The 16,551-nt window shown below is 57.4% G+C and overlaps 1 protein-coding gene across 1 annotated transcript in view; it reads right to left on the bottom strand.

Moving 5' to 3' along the window:
• Positions 1-15,148, bottom strand: part of GRIK3 (glutamate ionotropic receptor kainate type subunit 3) — a 192,067-nt gene extending 176,919 nt beyond the window's left edge. Inside the window, exon 1 of the mRNA XM_004614243.2 lies at positions 14,753-15,148. Within this exon, the coding sequence (XP_004614300.1) occupies positions 14,753-14,867 (115 nt within the window). The 5' untranslated portion in view covers positions 14,868-15,148. The remainder of the gene's footprint in view (positions 1-14,752) is intronic.
• Positions 15,149-16,551: the final 1,403 nt, after the last annotated feature.

The raw sequence follows: 16,551 nt of genomic DNA, 5'->3' as shown, positions 1-16,551 counted from the left end.
CACTGACGGATGGCTCCAATGTATTAGGTAGATAAAGAAATTGATTATTCCATAAATCATTGTCTCCATGAAAAAAAAATACCAATTTTTTTTGTAAAGGGAAAATATTGTAAATCTGGCTGAGCCTGTGTGAGCCAAGAAGCGGAGCTGCTTCAGTTTAATTGTCTGCGAATATCTTTGCTCTGGCCCCAGACAGCAAAGTCCCCGAAGCTACTGGCTCCCAATTTAGACGTCGTTTCCCCAAGCCACAGATGGCCGAGTCACGTCGGGGGCAAGACTGATGGCCGCAGCAGCAGGAGGCATCGCCAGGGAGAAGAACTTTCGCCCAGCACACACGAGGCAGCATCTCTGGAGAGGAGCTGAGTTTCTGAGCTTCTGTTCTGCAGGATGTAGAGAACTGGAGAAGCCTGGCGGGGTGGGGTAGGGGGACTCGAGGAGAGGCGTGTCCGGTAGGAAAGAAGGAACAATGCAGATGATGGCAAGATGACACAGAAGGAGTAAGGACTAGGAGGAGGAAAGAGAAGGCGGAAGGGAGGTGCGGCTTCCCAGAGGCTGCCTGGATGACATTTCGCCTGGGACGGGGAGGCTCCTGACACCTCCCCCAGCACACAGGGGAAGCAAGGAAACTCACACAGGACTCTCAGAACTGTGGCAACTAAATGGTTAAGGGATGGTGCCCTCAGGGAATATATCCCACTTCCCAGTGGCTCCTCCTGCCCCCACCCCACCCCAGATTCTGCAGTATTGAGAGTGGGCGCTCCATAAACGTTTGGTGAATCAATGAGTCAGCCCAGAGTCCACGTGAAAAAGAGAGGAAATAAACACTAAATTACAAACAGCATAAAAATAGCTACATTTCCAAAGCAGATTTTTCATTTTTCTGATTCTGCGAATCCAAGCAGGAACAGCAAAAACAAAACCAAAAAAAAAAAAAAACCTCTCACTAGCTCGGGATTGATGCTTGAAGCAGCCCTACTGTGTGGACCCCGCCCCCTGCCTGTTCTGGATCTCTCTAGCTGCTTCTGGGGTTGTTGGCATCTTCCCCCTGATGCCCGAGAGCCCAGTTCTCTAAAGCACACTCCTGACTCGGAAGCAAATGCCCGTCCCTCTATCATCCCAAAGCCCTTAGCTTCTAGTCCAGGTATCCCAGGCACGACCACCCAGACCCCTTCCTTTGAGACACACCGAGAGTGCCAGTCCCGCCTGGGAGGGGCCTTTGCCAACACCCAGTGCCAACATGAGGTTTCTTAGACACGTCCAGGTGGCAGAACACCTGGTGCTCCTGGAGTTCTTTTGGGGAACTGCCACAAAGCTGGGTTCACATTTAATTCCCATCACCTGAACATGGAGTCATTTTATTTACTAGCCGCAAATACAGCTCTGTTGTAGGCGTCACAGGGCTCCACAACTCAGGAAATAATCATGCAAAAAACAGTTTGAAGACATCACATTTAGCAGGATATAAATACCTGACACAAGTCTACTTACCAAATGCAACGGGAGCGGCTGCTGCTGACAAGCAGACCAAAGACGCTCAGGATCAGGTAAAACATTTGACAATGGAATGTTCACGCGTTTTGTCATCTGCTAGTGCTCCTGAGCAGACAAGCTGCGCAAGGCAACAAAGGTTTTGCAACGATTTGCATGGGGGAGGAAAAAATAATAATAATAAGAGTCCGGGGGGAAGGGAGGATTTCACACATTGGGCTCATTTTCCTTCATGGAGAATTACTCTATCTGAATAAACACAGATTGTCTTTACCAGCCTACTGTGTGCTGGCTCCACACCTCAGGCCGCCAGACTCCTCAGGAACACACAGCATTCAGGAAAAGCCTGTTTCACCAAGACCCTGCAATGAGCACCTCTCCCAGCCCAGAAGTGTCAGCCTGCGATGATGCTCATTGGCTACCCTGAGGTCTGGCTGCTCTCCAGGGTGCTGATCGCAGAGGTTAAGGGTGAACTTTAATTTCCCTGCCTCTTGCCAAACTACGCAGGGTGTATCATTATCTGGGAGCTTTTATAAACACACATGAATCTGATTTGTGTTTCTTCCTCAATGTGGAAAAATGGTTTAAATGTCTGTTTTGCCACCGTGAGGGGGGAAGATAAACCAAACCTAGTCGTTTTCTCTTAAGACTGCAAATTTTAAAAAACCTCCAATGCGAACATGTGGAGGGGGACGAGAGAGGTGGGTGGGAGTGGGGGAGTTTTCTTCACAGACGGGGGTCAGAGAGCCTGGTTTTCATCTCATTTCCCCTGGGCTCACCGAGAGAGGCAGCACAAGTTATTTCCACTTTACAGCCTTCGTTCTCCCTATCCAGAAACTAAAAAACAAAAAAACGCATGAGGGCAGCCCATTGGCTCTGAAGCCCCAGATTGAAGGGTACCTCTGCCTGTGCCCTGGCTCTCCATGGATGCAGCAACTCCCAACAGCGTGACCTTGTCTGAAAGACTTCCTGAGTCCCAAGGAAGACATCAGACTCCGCTCCTCCCGTCATAAGCAGGGGCGTCAATCTCTGCTCAACTCCCCCTACGTCTTGTCCTCGGTCCCCTGTGAACCAGCCATAATTCAGCTAAACCTGAGTGTTACCCATATTTTATTTATTGACTCGATGTTACGAGACAAGTGAAATAGACGCTGTCACCTCTATTAAACTGGGCAGGAAAAATGGCGTGTGGCAACGGGCTCCTTCCACTCGTAATGCTCTCCCGTTTCCTGGGGCAGGGAGGTAAGAGAGGGGAAAACAAAGCCCCAGGTGGAGGCCTGTGCAGGGCTGCCCCAGAAACAGCATCACCCTCACTCTCAGCCTCGCTGATGGGGCAATCAGGGCAGCACAGATAGCGGGAGCCCTCGGTTTCCCCACCTGCAAAGAAAAGGCGACCCTCAGTCAGCAGGCTTGGTCTAAGGAAGACAACTGGTGAGACCCAGTTTGGGAAGTCTGAACCAGAAAGGCAGACCTCCCACGGTGAGACCCTTACTAGCACCCTGTGTGGAGAATACCTACACCCCCAGGGCAAAGTGGTCCAAGCGAACTGTCTCTACAGCCTGAATCTCCAGGTTCACTGCCGAGCGGACCTGCTGTCTACACCTCCTCATGGGGCAGATCAGGAAAGGCAGGAAGACCATGAGTCATTGCCTCGGTCTCTTCCTGAGGTAGAAAGCTGTGCTACTCTGCGTGATGTAACAAATTCCACAGCACATAGGAAGACCTGCCCGTGGTCTGGGAGAGAAGGTTCATCCTCTCGGAATCCCCTTCTCTTCCAGGACACTCCCTGGAAAGGTCTTGGCCTAGGAGATGCCAAATGGATGGTTCAGAAGAGCCCAGTGGACAGCACCAATTCCTTAGCTTCGTGGAAGATTCTAACAAGGTTTTTCATGGTCTGGTCCATGGGCAAAGTGCTGAACTGAAGGACAAGGAAATTAGATGGGTTAGCATCAAATTATTAGATTTATCAATGATCCCATTTATTTAACAGATGAATCTACCTACATTTAAGTATTAAAACTCCCTACTATGTCATGGACGGTGCTAGATGTACTGGACAGATAAAGTGACCACTAAGCCATCTCTGGCATAGCTCCCACCTATTACAAACTAGCAATGGATTTACAAAACGGCAATTCCTATGACCAGGGTGTGGTGGGGACTCCCAGAGGAGGTGTGAAGTAAGAAAGGTTTCCTGGAGGAAACACCGTGCTTGCTGCTGCCCAAAGGGTACTTGAAGTTGGCAAGAAAGAATGAACCACAGAGGCCCAGGGTTGAGGAGGCACAGTGCCTTCTGGGTACCTGGGAGCTGAAGACCTGAAGAAGAGAGAGTGCAACAAGGCATCACCAGGGCTGGAGCAATAGCACAGCAGGTAGGGCGTTCGCCTTGCATGCAGCCGACCCAGGTTCGATTCCCAGCATCCCATATGGTCCCCTGAGCACTGCCAGGAGTAATTCCCGAGTGCAGAGCCAGGAGTAACCCCTGTGCATTGCCAGGTGTTACCCAAAAAGAAAAAGAAAACAACCAAAAAACAAGAAGGCATCACCAAGACGCTGCCTGTAGTTGACTAAAAGGAGGAAGAAGCCAGCGGAAGTGTGAGACTGGTTCAAGAGAAGAGTGGTAGATCACAGACCCCTGAAGAAAGTCCAGAAACTTCTGTCATTGGTCATTTCCTGTCCGACATGCTGATGGCAGACTTGGCAGAAGTGAAGGAAGGCTGGCATCGGGATCAGATGCCAGGAAGCAGGCCAGGCAACAGAAAGGAAGATACAAAAGCGCCACTGCCCAGAGAAGTGGCTCCCAGCACTCCACCTCTGTGGCGAAGAACTAATAAACCACTGCCCCACTGACTCCCCTCATCCAGGGGGAAGCCATGAAGGAAGAGGGGGTGGGACATGCCCGCCTCCGCAGGATAGAGGAAGGGAAACAGGCTTAGGGTGGTCCAGAAACAGCTAGAATCACTACTCAGAGGTTCTATGATGACTTTGCTAGGAATAAATGATGGGTCCTGCCTTCTCAACTCAAAGGATCAACTACCAAAGAAAAGATGAGAGAAGTTAGAGACCGGCACCCGTGCCCTTGCCAACTGCCTTGTGAGCCTCTGAGACCACCAGCTGGTTGGAGACCCCCAGAGTGAAGTGGCAGCTGAGGGCTGAAGTAACTGGGGCTGGATAACTGGCTGCCGAGGTGGAGAACTGAGGCGAGGGAGGGTGGGGGGACACGCACTCAGGTTTCAGAACATTCGCAGTACCATGATGCTGCTTAACTGCATCCTAGAAAAACTGGGCGGCATGAATCTGGACAAAGGTCTTTACATTTCGGGGTTGAGGGGGCTGCCAAGTGGAACAGGGATCAAACCCAAACCAGAATCAGTGGGCGGGGGGATTGTGATGGTAAGAGTGACAGCGAACACTGCCAAGCACTTGCCAGGACACAACACTTTATACGCATAGGTTCATTTAAGCCTTATAAAAATCACGAGGCAGACACTATCATTATCACTATTGTTATTATTTTGGTTCCAGGGCCACACCCAGCAGTGCTCAGGGTTTACTTCTGGCTCTGTGCTCAGGGATCACTCTTGGTGGGACTTGGGGAACCATATGTGGTTCTGCGGATCAAATCGGGATGAGCCACACCCAAGGCAAGTGTCCTACTGGTACCATCACTCTGGTCTTCATTATAATTATTTTGAAAGAGTAAACCACCTGCCCAAGATGTTCCATGTAGGATGCGACACAACCATCAAACTCAGGCTGTCAAATTCTAGAATCTGTGAGCATGTCCAGTTTCTGATGCCGAACCTCGCAGATTATCACAGATTATTAACACCTATTGAGAGCTTCCTGTTTGCCAGGCGGGGAGGCTTTCCACATGGATCCCAGGAGGCCCAAACTACTGTTATACCCATTTCACAGGTGAGGGAATCTAGGATCACAGAAATGAAGTGACTTGACCCCAAGTAACTCAGTTGAGAGGGCGGGACTGAGAGTTGGATGGATTTCAGAACCTCTACTTTCAAAGGTTACCCTCCACTGAACTGCAGGGAGATACATTTTAGAGGGAAATTTGCAACCAATATTGGATTAGGTCAAAACATTTGCCATATAATTCAATGGACTAGAGCACATGCCTGGCACATTCTGAGCCCCAGGCCCTCTCCACCACCCCAACACTGCTGGACACAACCTTGGTGGACCCCAACACTGTTGGGCTCAAGCATGCCAGGCCAGAGTACTGGACCTGGGCTGGAGTGATAGTATAGTGGGTAGAGCGTTTGCCTTGCATGGGGCTGACCTAGGTTGGATTCCCAGCATCCCATATAGTCCCCCCAGCACCGCCAGGGGTAATTCCTGAGTGCAAAGCCAGGAGTAACCCCTGAGCATCGCCAGCTGTGACCCAAAAAGAAAAACAAAACAGAACAAAAAACAGAGTACTGGACCTTCAGGCCAGTACAACCAGGCCAAGTGTCATGAGAAGGGGTCCCCAAGCCTCCTGAGCACTTTTTGGAAGCCCCTTAGTGCATAAAAGACCATAATGACAAAGAGCAAAGCCGGGTGATGATGTGGGGAACTCGGTGTTACAGGAGGCGTGCAATCAGAGACCACCGGTCCACAGGCGAGGGTCCCCAAAGATTTAGCAGCTTCCCCAGATGAGCAGCACTGATTCGGTCCGGGACCCCCTTAAAGAGCAAACTCTAAGACCTCACCTCACAACTCCGGTGATGGGCCCAGCAATCTGTGCTCCGACAGGCCCACCTCGGACTCAGCTGCATGCTCCTGTTCGAAAACCAGAGGTCTAGAATAACCCAAGGGGCTCTTTCCAGTCGGCAGAGACAGGAAATGTGATGCCCAGAGCCCCGCGAAGTCCTTGGCTCTCTGCTCCTGCTTTTCCGCCCAATTGGGCAGGCTTCTTGGAATCACATATTTCAGTTCTGCAAAGCAGATGCAGGAAGGCTTTGCGGAAGGCCCCCTCACTCCCATATTTAAAGAGCTTATCCCTGCAGTTGTTCCGAGGAGGCGATCAGCCCTCGTCCTTCGGCAGCCTGCCGGCATCGGGCCCTTTAATAGTGCCAGACTTCATTGTGTCTCGTGGACTGGAGCCCCCTTTCACGCCGACCAGGAGCTCGGCTCCTCCCGGCTCCTCTTTTTCCCTCCGCCGTCCTCAGCCACCATTCAGCGCGGCACCAAAGGAGCCGGAGTCCAAGCCGCCACTCCCCCTGGATCTCACTCCATCTCATTAGCTCCGATCCGCAAGATCACCGGGGACTCTCTCTTCCTCGCCTCGTTAGCCTGTGTCTCCCGGCAGAACCAGCAGTGTCTCTCCCCTGAGGCCCAGCACCCAGCTGCAGAGCCTTGCTGGGCCATGCTGGCCTGTTCGGGAAGCAGAGACCTTGGCCACCCTACCCAAAGACTGACCCAGGCTCCAGGAGACAAGTGCTCGGGCGCACTCCCTAAACGGGTTCTTTCTGACTCTGAACACATGGAAAATGCATTTCCACAAAAGGGCTGCCAAAGCGGAAAGAACCGGTACCCCAGGGGCTACAAAGGCAAGGTCGATACTAAGCCAAGAGCTGACCTACAGGCGCATCCCTGGCAGGGCCTGCCACCTCTCCTGCCTCCTACTCTGCTGGAAAACCATCCCAGCTGCTGGACCCATCCCTCACACGGAAATGGGCAGTGCTCTCCGAGAGGCTCGAGGACTGAGCAGCAGCATCCGCATGAGGCAGAGGGCACTTGAGAATCAGACCCCCTCGGTGGCTGTGGTCTGATGGCGGAGGCTGGCCTCCCCTTGGGTGAGCCCCTCCCCTTCCTTCCAGCCCACACGAAGCATCAGGCACTGTATGGCGCCTTCCATACCTCCTCTCCTTTAATCCGCACAATAACCACACAAAGAGAAATGAGGTTCAGCCTCACGGAATTCTTGGAGGTCAGAACCAGCAGACTTCGGTTTAACCTAACATTAACAGTTGTCGCGTACAGAGGAGGAAGTGGGGACTCAAGTCTCTGCTAGGTCCACCCCCAGACTCTGATGTTTCCCATCACATCAGACCCACACTCGCCTCGAACTTGGACACAGGTTTCCAGAAGCCAAGAAAGAATAAACTCCTACGCACGAGCCCTGAGCTGACACTTGATGGTGGAGATTTGCCCAACCGGGAGGCGAGCTGGAATGTGTGAAACATGGTACTTGTCTCCAAAGCATTCTGTCCATCCTGCCTCGAGCAGTGGCCATGAGCAGTGCCCTGGGCAGCCCCGTCGGCGCAGGAGAGAAAGCCGCAGACACTCCCACGAGCTTAACCGCAGCTGAGGTCAATAAGCACAGCAAACAAGGTAGAAAGGTCGCGGGAGGCGAGGGCTGAGGGAGAGTGAGCGCAGGGAGCCGAGAGGGCCAGGCTGGAGCCCTAGACAGTGTGAGCAGGGAGGTAAGTCCACGGAAAGCAAACATGGCGGGGCGGAGCTGCAGAGGGCTCTACATAGCTGCCCTGGACCGGGGCGGAGGTAGACAAGGACACTACAATGACCTATTGTCTTCCCCCCCAGGCCCTGAACTATCAGTCCAGCCCCTCCCTCCCAATCACACTCCATTAGGGTTTTGTCTCTGGAGCACAGAGAAGCAGAAGAACGTATTGACTGCACAGTAAACAAGGATGTTGGCAGGCTCCCCCAAACACACACATACACACATGCATACGTGAGCATACATTTTAATGTGCACACAGATACACATGGTGCACACAGGCATGCACACACAGGTACACATATGCATAGGTGCGTGCATGCACACACATGCACACAGAGACACACGGTGACATACATGCACATATGTGCACACACATCTACACAGGCATACAGGCACATGCACTAATATACACACATAGGCACACAAACACATGCACACACAGGCAAACACCCATACACACATGGACAACACATGCACACATAGGCACACACAGGCACACATGGCCACACACAGACAGACACAGGCACAAGGCCAGTGAGGAATATGAAAACACAAATTTGATGGGGCTGGAGCAATAGCACAGCGGGTAGGGCGTTTGCCTTGCACGTAACTGACCCGGGTTCGATTCCCAGCATCCCATATGGTCCCCCAAGCACTGCCAGGAGTAATTTCCTGAGTAGCCAGGAGTAGCCCCTGTGCATCACTGGGTGTGACCCAAAAAGAAAAAAAGAAAACACAAATTTGAAGGTGGTGCCCACACTACACCATCACACTAAGGCAGGGGTGTCTCTAAGAGCCCCCTAGGTCCTGCTCCCCAGCCACCTTACCACACCTTGGGTGCAGTGCCAACTCCCTCACTCCTCAGCCTACAAAAAATGTTCCTCCCTATACAACATTTCAGCTTTCCTGATAGGACATTGCACCTGTCTTGAAATGGGGGCAGCCCCATTTCAAAGACAGGAAGACTGAGGCTCTGGACCATAGTACAGCCCCCAAAAGCACGGCCCTCATGTCCACAAGAGATTCCTGGCCAACACCCCCGCCCCTTCAGCCTCCGGGTGCATCTAGAGGAGGACAATCAGGATCTGCCAGGGAGGTAGTGTGGGGCGGGGCGGAGCTACTGCTCTTTTGCCCCTGACACACCCAGTGCACAACATCTTTGGGCAAGACAGCAACACCCCCCCCCCCAGGCCCTGCACTAGGACCTCGCCCCAGGAGGTCGGGAGGGAGCCCTCGCCAGGACAGAATGCGAGTCTTTAAAAAAAAAATGACCATGAAACCTATTGTCTTGGGAAAGGTTGGCAGGAATAAGAACGGTGTGCACGGACAGGGGTGAGGCAGGAGGGAAGGAAGAGCACAGAGCACACAGACCGACCACCTTCCCTGGCAGCCGGGTCCCTCCTGCGGGAGGACGGGGTGGGGGCTATGTGTTGGAGGACAGTCTGGTCGAGGCTATGGTCTAGGTCTACAGTCTGAGCCAGAGCAGAGGGGTCCTGTGGGTGAGGGTCCCGGCCACACCGCAGGGGGCATCCACGCATTCCTGGGGCTTGGGGGAGAGGCTTGACCAGAGACCAGAAGGCGGGGGTGGGGCAGGGGGCGCGCGTGCAGCCATTCTGAGTGGGGAGATCCTCCAACCTCTTCCTGGGAGTCGGCAAAGCCCTGCTCAGGACGGCCTCACTCTGAGAACAGCCCCAGGGTGCCCACAGACCCACCCCCACAGCCAGCCAAGCCCAGCCCAGCCACCGAGGCCCCACCCAGCACCCAAAACCACAGGGGCAGGGCCCGGCACTCAGACCCCAGGAAAATCATCAACTTGCTTGTCCCCAGACCCCTCAGACTGCACAGCCAGGCCGCAGACCTGCCCAGCGGCCTCCACCACTCACTCATTGTGTGATCACGGGCAACGGGACACTTATTGTCAAAGGGGCATCCCTCTGACGGAGGGAGCACTCACTGCTCACCCCCACCCCCATGCTACCGCTCCCCCCCCTCCCAAACGCACCAACTCAGGTAGCCACAGAGAACCGCAGGCCTGAGGAGGGTGGTTCCTGTTTTGATTTTGCTCCCGACCAGGTGGGGTCCCAAGCGGGAGAAGCTCGGGCACCTCAGCACAGGCACACTGCCCCCTGGTGCTGCTGCGGGGAATGGGCACGCGGGAGAAGAGGGCTCCAGCCAACCAGGACACAGCGGCGCACCAACCCCAAGGGGGGAGGCGGCAGCAGAGCCTCCGAAGCCCCAGCACACCCCCACCCCCACCCTCAGCACCCCAGGCTCCCGCTCCGCTGGGAGGAGGACCAGCGGGGCTCTGAAGAGAGGGCCCCGATCCCTGAGCCAGTGTCCGCCCGCCCTGGCTGCCTTGTTGCCAGGCGGGGCCCGTGGGGGGGCTGGCAGAGTCTGTGCTCTGGTCTCCTTGCGAGCGAGCGTCCCATAGAGGGCGGTCCCCTAGGACCGCCGACTGGAACCGCAGGGCAGCGGCTTGGCCTCAGCAAAGTCAGAAATGGTTCCAGTGGCTGGGCACACGGCGGGTGCCCCCGGCTCACGGAACACCCCGGCAGACTCCCCCGTGTACGCCCTGTATCACCCCCCACCAAGCAGATAGCTCCTTCCAGTGTGTGTGTTGCAGGGAGGGGGTGTCAGGGATCTTCAGCACCTCCTCCCATCGGTGGCGGGTGCCCAGGGATGAGGAGATGAGGGACAGACAGAGTGTATGTAGATGTGGGGGTCTCAGGGAACGGCCCCCAAACGCGGCTGAGCAGCCCTGCATTCCTGGAGGGGGAGGAAGTGTAGCCGGCCCTCTTGGAGGGAAGGTGCAGGGCGGCAGGGGCTGGTCCTGGGGTGGGGTTGCGAACCAAGGGGCTGCCAGTGACCTTGGCGGGGGCTTGTGGGAAGGCAGCGTCTCTCGTACCCCTGCACCAACCACCTCTAAACCCCCAGATCATCCTGACGTCAAAAGCCTGTTTAGCGCAGTGCGAGGCAAGCACGGAGAAGCCATGAGACTTGGCCCGGTGCAGGGGGGAAGCCCGGGCCGCAGGGAGCAGCTGGGCTCCCAGGCAGGGGAGGCGGAAATTCCTCAAGTGAAAGCTTTCCAAGGCCCCTAGGGCCACTCCCAGGTCTTGTCTGAAGCTATTTACTTCCAGGGGGAAACCCTATTGATCTTCATTCAACTCCTGTCTGTGCCTACACGGCAGGATTGTTTCAGCGCATCACCAGCCACTGCGAGAAATTCCTCATTGTTTTACAGGCAGCGGCTCCCAAACTCTAGAGACAAACGCACGTTCAGGACCATTTGCATGAAGAACTGGGATGCTGGCTGGGAGGCCCGGCAGGTTTGGAGCTCTGGGGGGGGCGAGGATGGCACCCCCTGGAGAAAGACTGAAGCTGCTTGCTGGGGCCCCCCAACCCAGGCTCAGGGCCCTGCAGCTGGGCTTGGCTCCGTCTGCAAAATCCTCTGAGAGTCCAGAGCTGACTGAGCCCTGCTCCCTGCCCCCAGTCCCTCTCTCACACACAGGCAACCACCTGCTTGCTGCCTCCACAGTCACGGCTTTGCACCTCTCCTCTAGCTGGCTGGAGAGCCCCACCATCCACTCACCCCCACCCCTGTCCCCGCCCCCCTGCACTGACACCACCCTCTTCCCTCTTGGCTTTCCTTTTCAAATGCTAGGCTGGTCTCCATCCATGGAGATGTGTAACAAGAGAGGAGAGTCACCAGTGACACCTGCAATGGTGCCACCATCCCCACCAGCCTGCCCTCCAGGGAGCTTGGAAACCTCAGACTGTCACAAACCATTTTGGGGACCAGCCACCAGCTTACAGATGGGAAAACTGACCCTTGACATGGACTAGACCTAGGTAGGCCTGTAAAATTGGTGGAGACAAAGCAGAAAATCTCAGACCCTGGGGCCCTCAGCCCTGCACTGGTCCCTTTGAAGCTCCCAGGCCAAAGAAGCAGAAAATCCACCTGGAGGTCCTTCAGCCCCAGTTGGCTGAGAGAACCCCAGCATTAAACCGCTTCCCATGGGTTAAGACCAGGTTTAATTTGAACAATAATAACGATGATAATAATAATAATAATAAAATGCAGAACAATGTGCCTTGAAAGCCTTCAATGAGCAGCACTTGATAATCACACACAGAATACATCTTCCACATATTCATATAAAATAATCAATGATCATTTTTTTCCTGCAGACTACAATCCAATTACTCCCTCTCCCTCGCTCTCTCCCTCACTCTCCTTTGTTACTTGCAAACCATCCAAGCAATCAATGCCTTGACCTCTCCCTCTGATAGACACAATTACAAAAAGACAGAGCAATGCAATTCATCTATTCAAGCCGGATTGTTTGAACACTTTGTCACACTGCTGAGCTATCCATCTCCTTGTCTAAGAGGAAATTTCAGCCCCCATAAGAGGCACAAAGAGAGGGGGCGGGAACACCGCTCCCCAACCCGGAGAGCCCCTGGCACACCTGCAGAAAAACCTTCCACCAGGCGGGTGTGGGCACCGCCCCATCACTGAGGAAGATTCCACTCCCCACACAGTCTCTAGAACACAATTCCTGGCCTCCATGCTGGTGACCCCCACTTGAGCCCACGAGATGCCAGGACAGGGCTAAAGGGGAAGGGAGAGGGCGTAGACCCAGTAAGGGGTGTACTTGGTTTCGGGCAGAGTATTTATCTCTCTGTATGTCAGGTCCACTGTAACTACCCCTCTCTGCCCTCCGCCTCTCCAGCTGAGACTCAAGCCACGGCTGAAAAAGACACAGGCTGAGCGCCCTGGGAAGCTCCGAGGAAGCGCCTGAGAAGCCAGAGCCCTCCGGTCCCTCCTCCAGCCTGCTGGCACAGCTCCGGTGGTCACGTTTGGCATCAGCACAGCACCCCCGTTCTTGGGCTGGGAACCAAACAGGGCAGGCGCTCAGATATAAATGACCTGGGCCGACACGCTAATTAATCCCGGGGTTTAATACGAAGAAGATGAAAAGAGAGGAGGGCTTTGCCTTCCTTAATTGTATCATTACATGCTGTACCCAAGAAAGGGCGGGCAGGCAGGCTCAGGGCATCCCCTCTGGGCAGTGAGGGACCCCCGCCCCCTTTCAAGTCAATTTCACAGTTAGGGGGGATAGCCAGGATATGTCCCGGCTCTCCCCCAGCTCATCTTTTTCTGGCTGCTCTGACCTGTTCCTCCATCCAGGGCACCCCCGGACACCCCCATCTCTGGGCTGGGCTGAGCCACACAGCCCCTCCCCATGGTGCAGGGGCCAGGGAAGAGGAACTGCAATGCGTGGGCACGTGGCATCACTGGGGTCCCCTCTCTTCCCCCCCCCCAAGGGCACCCAACTATACAGGCCCCCTCAGAAAAAAGAGGGAAGGATGGAGGGAAGAAAGTGCTGATCCACGACTCCTGGAATGAATGGTCACCCAATTTAGCACTGAGGCGGGCAAAAATGCAGGGAACAGGTTTCAGTGCTCGGCCAGGAGCAGTTCGGGTTACAACGGGTTAAGCCTGGGGCGAGCTCCCGGTCCACTGCCTCCTGGGGCAAAGCCCATGGCCCAGCTCTCTCCCCTGCAGACGTGGAGTTCAAGGGAGGGAGCCCACGGAGGAGATAGACCCTTTAGGATTTCCCACTGTCTCCTCGAAAAACCTCAAGTACCATCACCCATCGGGCGACACGGGTTTTCCGCACCCCGTTCTGGCAGGTCAGGGTGCGCGCGGGGAGCCGGGCTGCAGGGGAGCAGCAGAGCGGTTCTGCTGAGCTCTGCCTGGCAGGTGCCACACGCAAGCGAGGGCTTCTAGAGAACCCAGGCGGCCCAGGGGCTCCGGCCTTGCGGCGGGCGCGTGGCCTGCGTGGCGGAGGCTCCCGCGTGGCCAGGCCGGGCCCAGGGCTGGCCACGACCACGGATACCCGGGACACGTACGTCGCCCCCGTACGCCCCCGCGCAGCCCAGAGCGCGGCCACCAGGGTTCCCAGGGCGCCCACAACAAAGTTAAAGCCCCAAGTAAGAGTCTCTAGCAAGAAGAGACGCTGAGCCGCCGAGCCCCTGAGAACCGCGCGCAGCCCCGCAGCCGCCGCGGGCTGCCGAGGGTTTGGGGGATAACTTTACAAACCGCTCGCGCACCCTCTTCCCCCGCTGCGCGGGGCGCGCTCCGGAGCTTCCTCTGCGCGCCCTCCCGCTCTGCCCCAGGCCCGGGAGAGGCCTCGGTCGCCAAGCTCCGCAGGATCAGCCAGCTGGGGGCTGCTCCTCCCCTGCGCAGCACCTTGAGGCTGCAAGGGGGTCGCTGCCAGGAGGGACGCCCCCTCCTGCCCCGTTGCTTCCCGGACGCGCTCTCTGGAGCCGTGGCCCAGGTAGGGGCCAGGCGCCCGCGGGCAGCGAGGGCTGGAGAGAAGTTGGCGCCTGTCCCGGGTTTGGTTCCCGTTCCGTGGAGCAATCGGCTCCCACAACTCGATCTGCGACCGAGGGTGCCAGAACGCCCGGGAAGCGCGCCCGCAACTCGGTCGAGGCCGGAATGCTCGGCTACACTCAGACACGTCTGGCCTCCCAATGCGCGCCAAGGGCCCCTGGCCCGGCGCGGCCCGGTGCGGCCTCCGTGCTAATAAGTGAGGCCGATGCCCCCCTCCTCCCCCCGGCTTTGGAACTTTGTCCTCGCGGGCACGAGCTCCCAGGGGTGCCCCCGGCCTCGGCTGCCCGCGGCGAGGCTGGGGGGAGGGGGGAGATAATCTCTTGGGATCGCGTCCGCTGCTCCCACCCCATGCCTGCCCCCGCCCGGGCGCACGCAGACCCCCGACTCCCGGGAGCTCTTACCGATCCGGATGACGTGGGGCATCCCGCGCGAGTCCGGGATCCAGAAGGCGCACACGAGGAGCCCGGCCCAGTATTCCCAAACCAGAGTCCGGAGGCGCCGCCAGGGAGCGGTCATCGTTGGGCGCCGCCGAGCGTGCCCGGGGCGCGGCCGTGGCGGGCTCCCTGGGGCGGGCAGCTCTAGGCGCCGGCGCGCAGCAGCCCCCGAGGCGCCGCCTGGCCCAGCTGCCCGGCTCCGGCTCGCGAGCGCCGCTGCGAGTGGGGGGCGCCCCGCGGCGCCGCGCACATCTTACTGGGGGGCCGCCCCGCCGGCGCCCGCCGCGCCCGGCTGCCGCCCACGGGCCGCCCGCGAGCGAGGCTCCTGGGGCTCCGCTCGGACTCGGCTGCGGCTCGCGTCGGCTCGGCTCCCGCGCGGGCTCCCACCTGCCCCGGCTGCCGGGCGCTGGCGGGCGGGCGGCGGGCGGGCTGCACGCGTCTCCCGCCGCTCCTCCTCCAGCCGCCGCCGATGCTATCGCCCGGGCTCGCACAAAGCCCCGGAGTGGAGTTGCACGCGCACACTCGCGCCCAGCCCCCTCCCCGCGCCCTGCCTCCCGCCCGCCCGCGCTCCCTCCGCGCACTCCCCCGCGCACACGCGCTTCACACTCACGCCCGCCCGGGCGGACCCTCGCGCGCTCACACCTGCACGGCGGGCGCGGGGGGCGGGGAAGGGCAGCCGGGGCCGGCCGGCCGAGCTCGGGGCGGGGGCTCGGCCGGAGAGCCTGGTCCCCGCTCGCTGCCCAGACGTCCCCCCCGGTCCCTCCGGCTGCGGCGAGGGCGCGGAGCACGGGCGCTGGCTTGGCGCGGCGGCGGCTGCCTTAGCGGCCCGAGCGGCTGCGGGAGGCGCGCCCGCGGGAGCACGGGCACCCCGGGCCCGCCGCGCGCGGGACCTCGCCTTGCAGCTCTCTGGCGCGTGGACGGGACGGCAGCGGCGGGAGACCGAGCCGGGCGGCGGCTTGTCCCCGCAACCCCATTCCTCGTGGAAGTTGAGTTGGGACCGGGGCTAAGGGGCGACAGAATGCAGCGGATGGTCCGCGCTGGGGCGAGGGGAAGCCTCTGGCAGCTGTCAGGGGTGGGAGAGCCCAGCCGGTGGGCCCCCCTGGGCCGCGCGCTGCTACTGTTGCCGCTTTGGAGGAAAATGGCTAAATCCAGAGAGCGCGGCGACCAAGGGCTACTCCCCGTTTCTCCCCCTCAAGCACGCAGAAGGCTCCCGCGGCCCCAACCCTCCTCAGAAAGGATAAAGAGACGCTACGATTCTCCGCGGGACGAGTAGGGGCCCCGTGGGCGAGCCAGCTAGAAAGGGTTAAAAATAAAAGCGCCGTTGTTTATTAGCAATAATAAATTTTTTTTTCAAGTGGCGCTGGGCGTCGAGGGAAGGGAGCAGGAGGCAGCGAATGACGCAGTTAGGCGAGTTTAATGACCTTTTTGACAGAGACAAAGCGGTGCCGAAACAGTAGATAAATAAAGGGGTCTGTCACCGGGCAGCGGCTAGGCTGCGTGTGAATTTATTTTTCTCATTTAAATAATTTGATCTATTTCATCATTCCCAATCTCTTCCATTTGCCAGCTGCCTGGTAAGAGCTTGGCCCCCAACATCTGAAAAACAAATCTTTAATTTTCTTACAAATAGACTGTGAGTCGAGCACTCGCTGGCCCGTGAATCTTCCAGTCCTCCCCTTTCTTCCCTGTGTCAGGGGCAACGTGGGGGGCCTGGCATTTTGTGGGGACAGAAGCAGGCACCATGGCCCATCCTGGCCAGGAGGAGG

This window comes from Sorex araneus, chromosome 5 (assembly GCF_027595985.1).
Source record: "Sorex araneus isolate mSorAra2 chromosome 5, mSorAra2.pri, whole genome shotgun sequence".
Taxonomy (NCBI): domain Eukaryota; kingdom Metazoa; phylum Chordata; class Mammalia; order Eulipotyphla; family Soricidae; genus Sorex; species Sorex araneus.
This window is presented reverse-complemented; position numbering and strand designations above follow the sequence as displayed.